General features: G+C 45.1%; 1 protein-coding gene across 1 annotated transcript; it reads right to left on the reverse strand.

Moving 5' to 3' along the window:
• Positions 1-5,604: 5,604 nt before the first annotated feature.
• LOC134364799 (interferon alpha-4-like) lies at positions 5,605-6,174 on the reverse strand. The gene has a single exon (XM_063080960.1). The coding sequence runs from the start codon at positions 6,172-6,174 to the stop codon at positions 5,605-5,607; it is 570 nt and encodes a 189-aa protein (XP_062937030.1).
• Positions 6,175-10,884: the final 4,710 nt, after the last annotated feature.

Consider the following 10,884-nt stretch of genomic DNA (forward strand, 5'->3'; position numbering starts at 1 on the left):
GAGCCTCGGGCGAGTGAGCGGGGACGACGGCGGTGATACCGCCGGGACCGTGACTGGGGCCGGGACCGGGGCCGGGGCCGGGAACAGGGACGGAGCCGGGGCCGGGGCCGGGGCCGGGACCGGGGCCGGGGCCGGGGCTGGGGCCGGGAACAGGGATGGAGTCGGGGCCGGGGCCGGGGCCGGGGCCGGGAGGAGGGACGTGCGCCCCCCTGTGGGGTCGTCGGAGTTTTCAGTGGCCCATGTTTCTGAGTCAGGACGTTCAAGTCTTTGAAAAAAGGAATCTAGGCAAATTAAAGCGGCATTATTTGATTTAGATCGTTTTTATGTAATTTTACTTTCCTAGCATTAAAGGAGGGAAACTCCACGATATTTGCAAGGTGCTACTTTACTTTTCAACGGACAGAACTGCCATGTTTAGGTTTCTTGTGATTCAGGATTAATCTTCGATCATTGCTCTTTCACCTGAGGTTGCTGAAACTTCTTTCGCAGAACGCCACCGTGACTTGTGTTGCTAGGAAGAAAAAGGAGCAGTGTCGTGTAGGAGCAGTTGAGGGCATTTAGCCGGTCAGAACCTTCAACGCTCGTGGGTGAGAGTGGCATAGAGTGAGTGCAATTTGCCACACTTGATGACCATGCAATTGCCACAGTCTCCCTTCTCCCTGGTGAGACTCTGAGGGATTTGCAAGTGCACGGTCATTTCTGGTCTTTGCTTAAAATTGTATTACTTTGTTTCTCCTGGATAGTTTTTCACTAATTTTCATTTTTCATACGGCATGGAAATATCATTTGTGTCGATTCCTTAGATTGCGGCCTCCTTAAATTTTTGGCTTGAGGAAAGTACTCCCTAATTCCAGCCCAGGAAACAGCTTTTGAATTAGTATTGTGATTATCCGTGGTTGAAAATCAAGGAATGTCCACTCACCCTCCCTTCAAAAAAAGCCCCAATACAAATAACTTATATATTTAAATGCATTTTATATATGCTTAAAATTATATATATTTTATATGCATAGGTAATTATATGTCAATGTAAATACTTTGTTTATATTATATGTAAAGATAATTATACATACAGTATTACATATTATCTAATATTTATATATTTATAATGTTGGATTATATATGTATATACAGTTAGATTCATAGGTATACTTATGTTTACATATATTTACATATATATTATTTTTGAATAAGAAGAAAATAGATATACTACATGTATTTTTATACAATATATATACTCCGTATATTTTTAAACCTTTTTTCTGTCCTTTCCAATTTTCTTTTTTTAGATCCCTGCTTCAAAATATATCACCAAACGTGGGTGAAACTGACTGACTGTGAAGGACAGATTAGTATTTCGTTTGTAAACTGTTCACAGAGCAGCCATTTTCTGTCACTCGACTTCCTGCCACACCGGTTCCCCGGAAGGTGCTTCAAGGGTGCTGGGCAGTTTCTCTTCTGCACCAGGCACTGCTCTAACACTGGCAGCCTGGGCTCTGCTCCTGCACAGGCCTGCAGACGGTCCCCCTCGTGGAGTTTCCATTTGAGAGGCACCAATGTGACTGGCCCTGAGCGTGTCAAGGGAGCTGCACTGAAAGCTTCTCTTGGCTTGACTCGGTTGAATGCAGACTCTACAGAGGATTACGATATTTGTTATATCAATACTCACGGTAACTTTTTTTACTATGTTCAGATTCTCAGCAAGTAACTTGCAAGTTTATGTGATTTAATCTCTCCAATTTCCACTGGAAAACTAGTACTGACAACTACTAAAGTTTTCTCACAGTTTCCCTGTCTCAGTTATAACTGGATCCACATTGCCAAGCATGTTATCACTCATGTATATGCAGTCAACACATTACTGGTGACAGACGAAGAGAACTAATGAATTAATGCCTCAGCTCTATGCTGCTATTATCTATCGATTATGTCGGAAAATATGAGCTATGGCTCCTGTGAAGAAAGGTGGAAGACATCAAATCTAGTGAATGAGTCCTTTAATAGGGAAATGCAGACAGAGGAGGCAACTTGTATTTCAGTGCAATCGAAGAAATTTAATAATGCTGTACAGGATCAAATCTCTAAGTGCTAGAATTTGAAAAGAGACATATATTGAGACGTATTTATTTCAACATTGGTTCTCATTTGTATGAATATTTCCTACTGGATTGAGATTTCTTTCATTTTTGATGAACGTGTTGAACTTCCAGTGTAATAACACGAGCGCAGTGTTGAAGTCATGACATTATCTGAGGCTCGTAAATGGAAGACAAAGTGAAAGGAAGTGGAAACAAAACTGGGACAAGCCCAAAAGCTGCAAACCCTGGGCTCGCCGTGTCAGACTCTCACATGCAAGAAGGTGCTGATAGCAGCTGGGTCGATGCCCGACACCTCCATCCCCCCAGTGGCCGCGCTACCTCCTCCCTGGTGCATTGGCCCATTTTGTGTTGCTCTAAGAGAATATCTGAGACTAGGTAATTTGGAAAGAACAGAGGTTTGTTTGTCTTATGATTCTGGGACAGCTGATTCTGGCATGGACCTCAGGCTTCCTCTACTCATGGTGGAAAACGGCAGGCACTGGCGGGTACAAGCAGATCACATGGTGAGAGGAAGCAAGAGAGGCAGGGAGGAGATGCCAGGGTCTTTTATACAACCAGCTCTCCAGGGAACTAATAGAGCAAGATTTCACTAGGGCCCCACTTCCCCCAGGGAGAACATGAATCCATTCATGAGGGATCCGCCCCCCATGACTCAGCTTCCAGCACTGCCACATTGAGGACCAGATTTCCACATGAGTTTCGGTGGGGACAACACATCCAAATTCTATCACCTGGTGACACTGAAGATGATGTGCTCCAGTTCTCTCTGCACCGTTCGCTGTGACCTGACCCAGGTCCGTGACCTGCCAAGGCAGGAGACCGACCGACCACAGTTCTGCACCCAGGTGGGAGAATCTTCCTTTTTTCCCATCCGAAGGAGGAGAACGTATTCAGTTCCCCTGGAGCAGCTGGATGGTGGCAAATTCCAAAAGGCTCAAGCCACCTCTGTTCCCCATGAGATTATCCAACAGATCTCCAACTTCCCCCGCACGAGGGCTGAAATTCCTCACTGGACTCGATGACTCACTAGAGTCTCTGGAGCCCTGTGTGGTGCAGGAGATGGAAGAGACCCTGGGCAGGAGGAGGAAAACATACATTCCGATTTTAAATAGCCTTTCTCGATCATTTTCATGTTTGCTTTTTACTCCTTTGTAAATATCAGGTCTGATTGGTTAATTGTTCCAGAGCCAGTACACGTGCCTCGAAGAAGAGTTCCTCCCAACAGAGCCAGCATCACCTTGGCCAGATTCTCCTTCACGGGGTGGTTGCATAATGAGAGTGCACTTTGGTCATTCTTTCTAGACAGGAAACTTTTCCTCACTTGCTCATGTAGTAACTGTCGGTTTAGTTAACACTAGACGCCACTTGTACACATTGCGTGTCCGCTTGACTGGGTGCACACACTGCGGGAGAGCGCGGGGTGCCGACAGCATGTGAGTGAGCGAGGTGCACTGCCAGACCCTGCGCGTGGGGAGGAAGAGCGCTCACCGGACTCCTGCCCGGACCGTGAACATGACAGCTCAGTCTTGGTTCTGCAATTCTCTCAACTATGCATAAAGTCGTTAAATCCCGGATAGCAAACATGATGTGGCTCCAGAGAGTTTTTGGGCAAAGTGACAGTACAGACTTAACTAGAACAATTTTCTTTTACAGTAAATATAACAATATCCTTTAATGGATGAATGAATAAGGAAACTGTGACATATACATTTAAATACACCCCCCCCTCCCCACAACACAGAGCATGGAATACTACTCTGCCACAAAAAAGAATGACATACTCCCATTTGCAACAACATGGATGAGCCTGGAGAAATTTATGTTGAGTGAAATAAGCAAAGCACAGAGGTATAAATATCACATGTGCTCACTTATGTAAGGAGCTGTGAGAGAAAGAAGGAAGGAAAGAAAGTCCATAGCAGTGTGTTGGACTTGCAGAGGGACAGAGCATTCCATGGGCTACAAAGTGGAGTAAGGGGGTTGAGGGAGGGAGAGGGAGTTCGGGCATTATCGGGTGGGGGACACAGGGTACAAATGCAATTTGTGGTAATGGGCGTGCTGCCAGTAGGAATCTGGCCCTCACATCATGGGCACAAGGGCTGACAATCAGCTTTCTATCTCATGAATATTCATAAACAATATTCTCTGTGTGTGTGTGTGTGTGTGTGTGTGTGTGTGTGTGTGTGTGTCTGTATATATGTATATATAAAAAATGTCTTCTAACCATGAAAAAAGTATGTATTGCAAAATGGGAAAAACTATACACACAAAAAACCCCGCATTCTTTTCCCGATTTCTTCAAATTTCTGTCTTTCCCTCAGGGTCACTAACTTCTTTTCTCTCATTTCACTTCTACCGACTCCAGTATGGTTTCTGCTTATTCGTTCTACAAACCAGATGTCACTAAGGTTGCCAGTACGGTCTATTTTCCAATGTAGTGGGCAGTTTGAGTTCACACCTTCTGTGGAATCTACTGATTCCTCTTCTCAGCACATTTATTGTTTAGAAAAGACATTTACCGTCTTTGTCTCCAAAGGGTGAGTCCTTATAATGGATGGCTATTCCATCTTCTTCATCTGTGGCTCTTCTGTCCACTTCCTTTAAAGTTTGAAGGTCCTTAGAATCCAGACAATGTCTGTTTCTCCCTCTGTCATCTCTTCCCACATGACCAACTTCATTTCTGCACTTTCAGTTGCCATTATGATCCTCCAGGCATTGAATTCCTTGCCAATTGCAAATTCCTGTGTCCAACTAGTGCTGGACATTTGCACTTACATGTCTAGCAATTTGTGGGGCGTATCGGTAATTTTATTTCTATTTCCTGACATGCTTCCATCTACCTTCTGCAGAGAGAATTTTATTGGTTGTTTCATTTTCTCATTATACTGTTTCACATAACTGATATTAAGTATGAGTGTGTTTCTTTTGAGCTCTCTTTCCCTCCAAGAATCAAAGATAGAAGAGAGCATGTTCACATCCATATTCTGAGGGGAACAAACAACCTCTTTTAGGTGAAGTTCATTTTTACCGATAGCTCGAATACACTAATGTTGAGGAGATGAATTGTACCATCTGTCTTTACGTCAGGTTGTAGAGACAGGCTTGGACTTTCTTTTTAAAGAATAAACAAATACAAGCATTTTTCTATAGTAAAAATTTAATGCAGAAAGCAATATAATAGTTTCACAAAATACAAAGAATATATTTTGTTCTATTAAGCACAGTATAAAGGCGTATTGACAAAAACAATTTCAATCTTGTCAACAGTTAGATAAATAAACATTTAAATAAATAAATAGATAGATACATTTGCACGGTCGTCTGTAAGTACCAGTCCCTGCAGGGTTGAACATGACGCTGCTGAACACCCTGAAGGCATCTGACAAACTTGAGGCACTTCATGTCATGATTGTAGCAGAAGTGACAGTCTTGGCGACCGGAGAGCTCAGGAAAGTGCGATAGTGTGTACTCGTCCATGAGAGTCGTTTCCACGTCGGACCAGGTCTCATTGCCTCCTCCCTAATCTTCCCCGCATGTTTATTGATGAAGAGAAGGATCTCACGATTTCTGCTCTCACGACCTCCCAGGCGCAAGGGCTGTGCCTCTTCTCTTTCAGGTAGAGACTGATTCTTTGGAAGTATTTCCTCACGGCCAGTGCGAAGTCCTCGTTCACCAGGGGAGTCTCTTCCACCCCCACCTCCGGCATCAGACAGGCTTCCAGGTCGTCCAGCTGCTGATAGAGTCCAGTGCAGAGTTTGTCCAAGAGGCTCTCATCCCAAGCAGCCGATGAGCCCTCTGTGCAGAAGAGGTTGAAGCTCTGCTGGGTCATCTCATGGAGGACAGAGATGGCTCGGGCCTTCTGCAGCTGGTGGCCATCCAAGTCTTCCTGGGGGAATCCGAAGTCATTTCTGTCCTTCAGGCAGGACAGAGGGGAGATTCTCCTCATTCGTCCCAGGAGTATCAAGGCCCTCCTGGTCCCCAGGCTGTGGGCCTGAGGCAGATCACAGCCCAGAGAGCAGGTCGCCTGGCAGCTGAGCACCAGCAGGGCCATCAGTAAAGGAAAGGGCAAGGCCATTGGGGATCTCGCAGATGCTGCTGGCCTGGCTGAGATGGGCGACTCTGAGCCTTAGCCGCTAGGTTCTCTGAAGAGCTTGCTTTGTGCATGTGTCTTAAATAGGGAACACACTAGTTTCCATTTTTTGGATGCCCGTGTCTTCCTTTCTACTTCTGTTTTTGCTTTCTTTATGCACTCTCTACATACTTTGAGAGCAGCGTTTCTCCACCTTTTTCTTTTCTCTTTTATTTCTTTCATGGTGGCCTGCTCATCCCTTTCCTCCAGAGCCTGGTTAAATTGTTTTTTCCGAATTGACCCTCCTGTGATAAGCTACAAAGGCGGGGGTATATCGTGCAATTATTTACGGACCGTATCTGTAGCTCAGGTTTATACGTAGAAAAGAAAGTGTGAGGTTAACTTTTTGCATTCAATGCATGTTTAAGAAGGTCTCTATAAAAATTTTAAGCCAAGACTTAAGTTTCAAAGTTATTGATTTGACTTGGCTTTATAAGTTTATTTGCTGAGCTCCTTTTTGTGTCATCTATTGACTTATATAAATTGTAATGAGTCAAATTTCACATGCAAATTCATGTTACAAAAATACACAATACCAATGTAATGACATACTTAAATATCTTTCAAAACTGCTAAAAATTATCTATCAATTCAATTATTTTCTTCCCATTAATTTCTAGTGTACCTAACTTTAAATTTTGTTCCATACGATAGAATACATTGTCACTGTGCCACCTCCCGGATGTTCCCCCAGGTGCGGTCAACTTTTATTTCTTTTTAGCACTCGACTTCATTATTGATGTGGCGAATAACTTTAGCAGAGCCACATAATAAAGCACAAATTCTTTGCATTTAATTCTCAAAGCCATTAACTCATTCAGTAGCACTCAGGAGCAAACCTCAGCTCCATCCACGAGACAGCCAAAGGCAGTCCATATGTATTCGTGTGGAGGCCACATCTCGAGACATGATTTTGAGATCAAGCGATCGTCTATTCACCGTAGGCTTGTATTGCTCATGCTGCATATGCTCTGTGGATCTTCCGAGAACTCAATGTCAATGCTTCTTGATACACAAGAAAACCCGAGGGAAATAAAAATTAGTAATAAGGGACAGGTTTTCTTAGATTTGGGCTTTGGAGAACCACAAATTATTGTAATGACTAAGATTTGTTAACACCTCTAGGAACTAATTTTCACACTTTTGGGAGCAATACCATCCCAAGAAGAATGCACGATGGAGAGAACATCAATTTTATTTAAAAAGAAAATTTTGTTTTGCACCGAAGTTCAAATTTCCAACCAAACATCAGTCGGAGATTCCAATTCTAATGGAATCTTATTAAACCAAAGGAAGCCATCTTTGTCATAAATGGCAACAATGGGATGTAGGTGTGATGAAAATAAATGGCTGTTCAATTGTTGTGTACCGCTGGCGAGACACCAGAGATCTTTCTTTCCCATTTCCTTTTACATAGAAAGGAAAGTTGCTGCATTTTCCCTCCCAAGGAATGGGAATACCAAGAAAGCCAATATATGTACCTCAGTGTGATCAAACGTCACAAGGAAAGCAATATCCCACTGCAAAGGACACGACGAAGGATAATTTAGCTAAATTGAGCCCAGCCAAGGGGCAGATGAGGGGATGCGGCAGAGCAGAAGAAAAGTGGTGGAAGGGACGCAGGTCAAAGGTAGCAAACGGGCATGGGCTCCAGGAAAAGCAATCACTGCTGGTCCAGGGGTTGGTTTCAGCTTTGCTGGATCCAGCTTTCAAGAGAGTCAAGGGAGACACAACAACCACAAGAGTTTGCACACAGAAAAGGCAAACTTGTGAGAGTGCAATATGCTCTCTGGATAACGGGGAAGCGAGAAATGCATCCCTTGTTTTCTCCTTGTGGATAAATGGACTCAGAAGTTGACTCATCGTCTTGTCATGTCTCCAGCAAGAAGCAAGGGAATTCACAATTTCAAAGGACACCCCTTCTTTACACATGGCTATATTATTTCTCCTAGCTGTCAGAGATGATGTCTTTATTACACTGAACCTTCGAATGAACTTCGTCCTAAGAATATAGGTCGCCATGAGTCCGTAAGTTACTCTTGGCCAGAGGAGTCGTCTTATGCGGTCTTGTTTCCTGGGCATCTTAGCCTAGTTCCTATCATTTCCGGAGCTCAGTCAATATTTATGAAAGGAATAATCATTATAATAACAGTGGAAAGAATAATACCAATACATACTGGAGACATGAATTGGGAAGACAATAGATCTAAAGAATTTGTAAGCTCTTCCCGCTTCATGCAGGGAAATTGTAATGGAAGATTTTGTGACGATTTAAAAAACAAAACACAAACACTTGATTGTAGAGATGCTTTCTTCCCATTTGTAGTTTTAATATTTAGAACCTCAGGATGTGCCACAGGGCCTGGTTGCAAATGGAAGACCCACCTTCCACTTTTACTTCAGTGCCCCTCAAGGAAGCGCAACGCCTTGCCTGATCGCACATTCCTTGTCTTTTCCGATAATACGGAGACGATGTGAATGTTACAATGTGTTTGGGGACCTTGTCCCTATACACTTGTCTGTTTTTCAATTTTGGCCTGTGCCTTTGGGAATCACTTAACTCTTTCCAAGATTCAGTCAGTGTCGCTGTGAACTTTAATGAATGACATCCGTGTCGTTTTCCCTGAGTCTAAATTGTGGAATCAGAGTTGGCATCAGATTTTGAAATAAACTGTGCCTAGCAAGAATGCCAGTTAATTTTCTCTTACAAATACTGTTAGTACGCACAGTGTGAAAATAAAGAGTGGTCTTATTCAAAGAACATATATTCTCTTCTCACTAATCCCCCAGTCGGACTCTCTTTCCCCTCTCCTTTGCACTTAGGTATCCGACGAGCATGAATCCAGGCTGAGTAAATACGGGTGGAAGTGATGTTCACCCTGTGCAGCATGGGTCCTTCAAAGCATCCTACAAGTGATCCACCATATAATTTTTTCCATATCGACTGAGCACAGTAGCCTCAAGCGTCGCAAACCTGTTTGAACTTATATGTTGATGATGGCAAAGCTGCAAAATAGTAGGTTGTGAGGTCCCTGAAACCCCGCTCAGAGGAGGCCAACACTGAGCTCTTCTATAAAGGAAAGATAAGTTTGTATTATCATCTAACTACTGGTGGTTTTCTTTTGTTCTGTTACAGGAGCGAGCATCAACTTGACTGACAAATGCCCTTCACCAAATTCTAGACTGAAGAACCATGTCTGTAAACAATTAAACTTCCAACTTCGGAAACAACAAGCACCACTCAAGAATTGAAACAGATAATGAAAATTATAAATCATGACAGTATTTATTTAGGACAAGACACCATGTTATTCTCTCTAATCATTCTACTGTAAATTCACGATGTAGAACGTATGTTTTACATAATCCCATGATTTAGGATTCAGATGTTTTTCAGCTGGTGCAAATGTGTGAGTTTAGCTTGCTTTGGGGGGCCTGGTAAACAATCGTGTAATTGGTTAGGGAGGGTCCTGAGTATAACTTCTACGTCATTTCCTGACGTTGCTCTGAAGGCGGTGAATGAGGACTAAGCGCACTTCAATTTCCACTCTGACCACCTCCCAGGCACAGGGGCTGTATTTCTTTTCCCTCAGATAACCAATCATTTCTTGGAAATACTTCCGAACGTCATTTCCCAAATCAGGACAAGAGAGAGTTTCTCCATTTGTCATCTGCACTTGTCGCAGGCTCTTCTCAAGGCTGAAGAGTAGTTTATCGAGGAGGATCGCATCCCAAGCAGCATGGCTGTTCTCTCTTTTGAGGAGGCTGAGGATCTGCTGGAGCATCTGACCACGGAAACAGGTGGCATGTGTCTTCTGGATTGGGGTGATATTTTCTCCTGTCCAAGGAAAATTGAAGTTCTTCCTGTCCTTGAAGCATGAGTGAGATGGGATCTTTTTCATCCGTCTCACTAGCATGATGGCTTGCCGGTTTTCCAGGCCATGGCTGGAAGGCATGCCCCAGACAGATGAGCAGGCAGGGACGGAGCAGAGCACCACTCCCGCCATGAGCAGGCAGATGTGGACCATTGAGAATTTCAGTGATTCTCGAGGCGGCCGCGAGAGGGCGCGCGAACGGCCTTTTCTGAGCCTCCGGTTCCGGAAACGCGGACGGACTCGGCCGCTTTTGGTTTCAGAGGGTGCCACAGCCCGAGAGAGCAGACGTCGCCGCTTGTCGCGCCGAACCGGTGCTGCTTAAATAGTGTGGAGAACATTTTCCTCCGATGGCTGCGGAGAGAGCTCCGCCGCGGCTTGGCGCGACCCAGTTTTCTTCGGTGAGGGCCGTGAGTGTCTGAGCTGCTCCCTGTGCTCGGGGCTTTCTTTCGCGTAGAAGCCGCAGCGAGACTGAGTTTGACGGGGAAACCCATTGAGTCGGGACCCGAGGGCTCGCGACCGCACGGGCTGTGATGGTCACAGATTCCGCAGGAGTGGGGGACGCGAGGCCGGGACAGCCTGGGAAAGGGGAGCCGGGTAGACAGCGGGTCCGGGAGCAGCCCGAGTGCGGGAGCCTCGGGCGAGTGAGCGGGGACGACGGCGGTGATACCGCCGGGACCGTGACTGGGGCCGGGACCGGGGCCGGGGCCGGGAACAGGGACGGAGCCGGGGCCGGGGCCGGGGCCGGGACCGGGGCCGGGGCCGGGGCTGGGGCCGGGAACAG

The sequence above is a fragment of the Cynocephalus volans genome, chromosome 16 (genome assembly GCF_027409185.1).
Source record: "Cynocephalus volans isolate mCynVol1 chromosome 16, mCynVol1.pri, whole genome shotgun sequence".
NCBI lineage: Eukaryota > Metazoa > Chordata > Mammalia > Dermoptera > Cynocephalidae > Cynocephalus > Cynocephalus volans.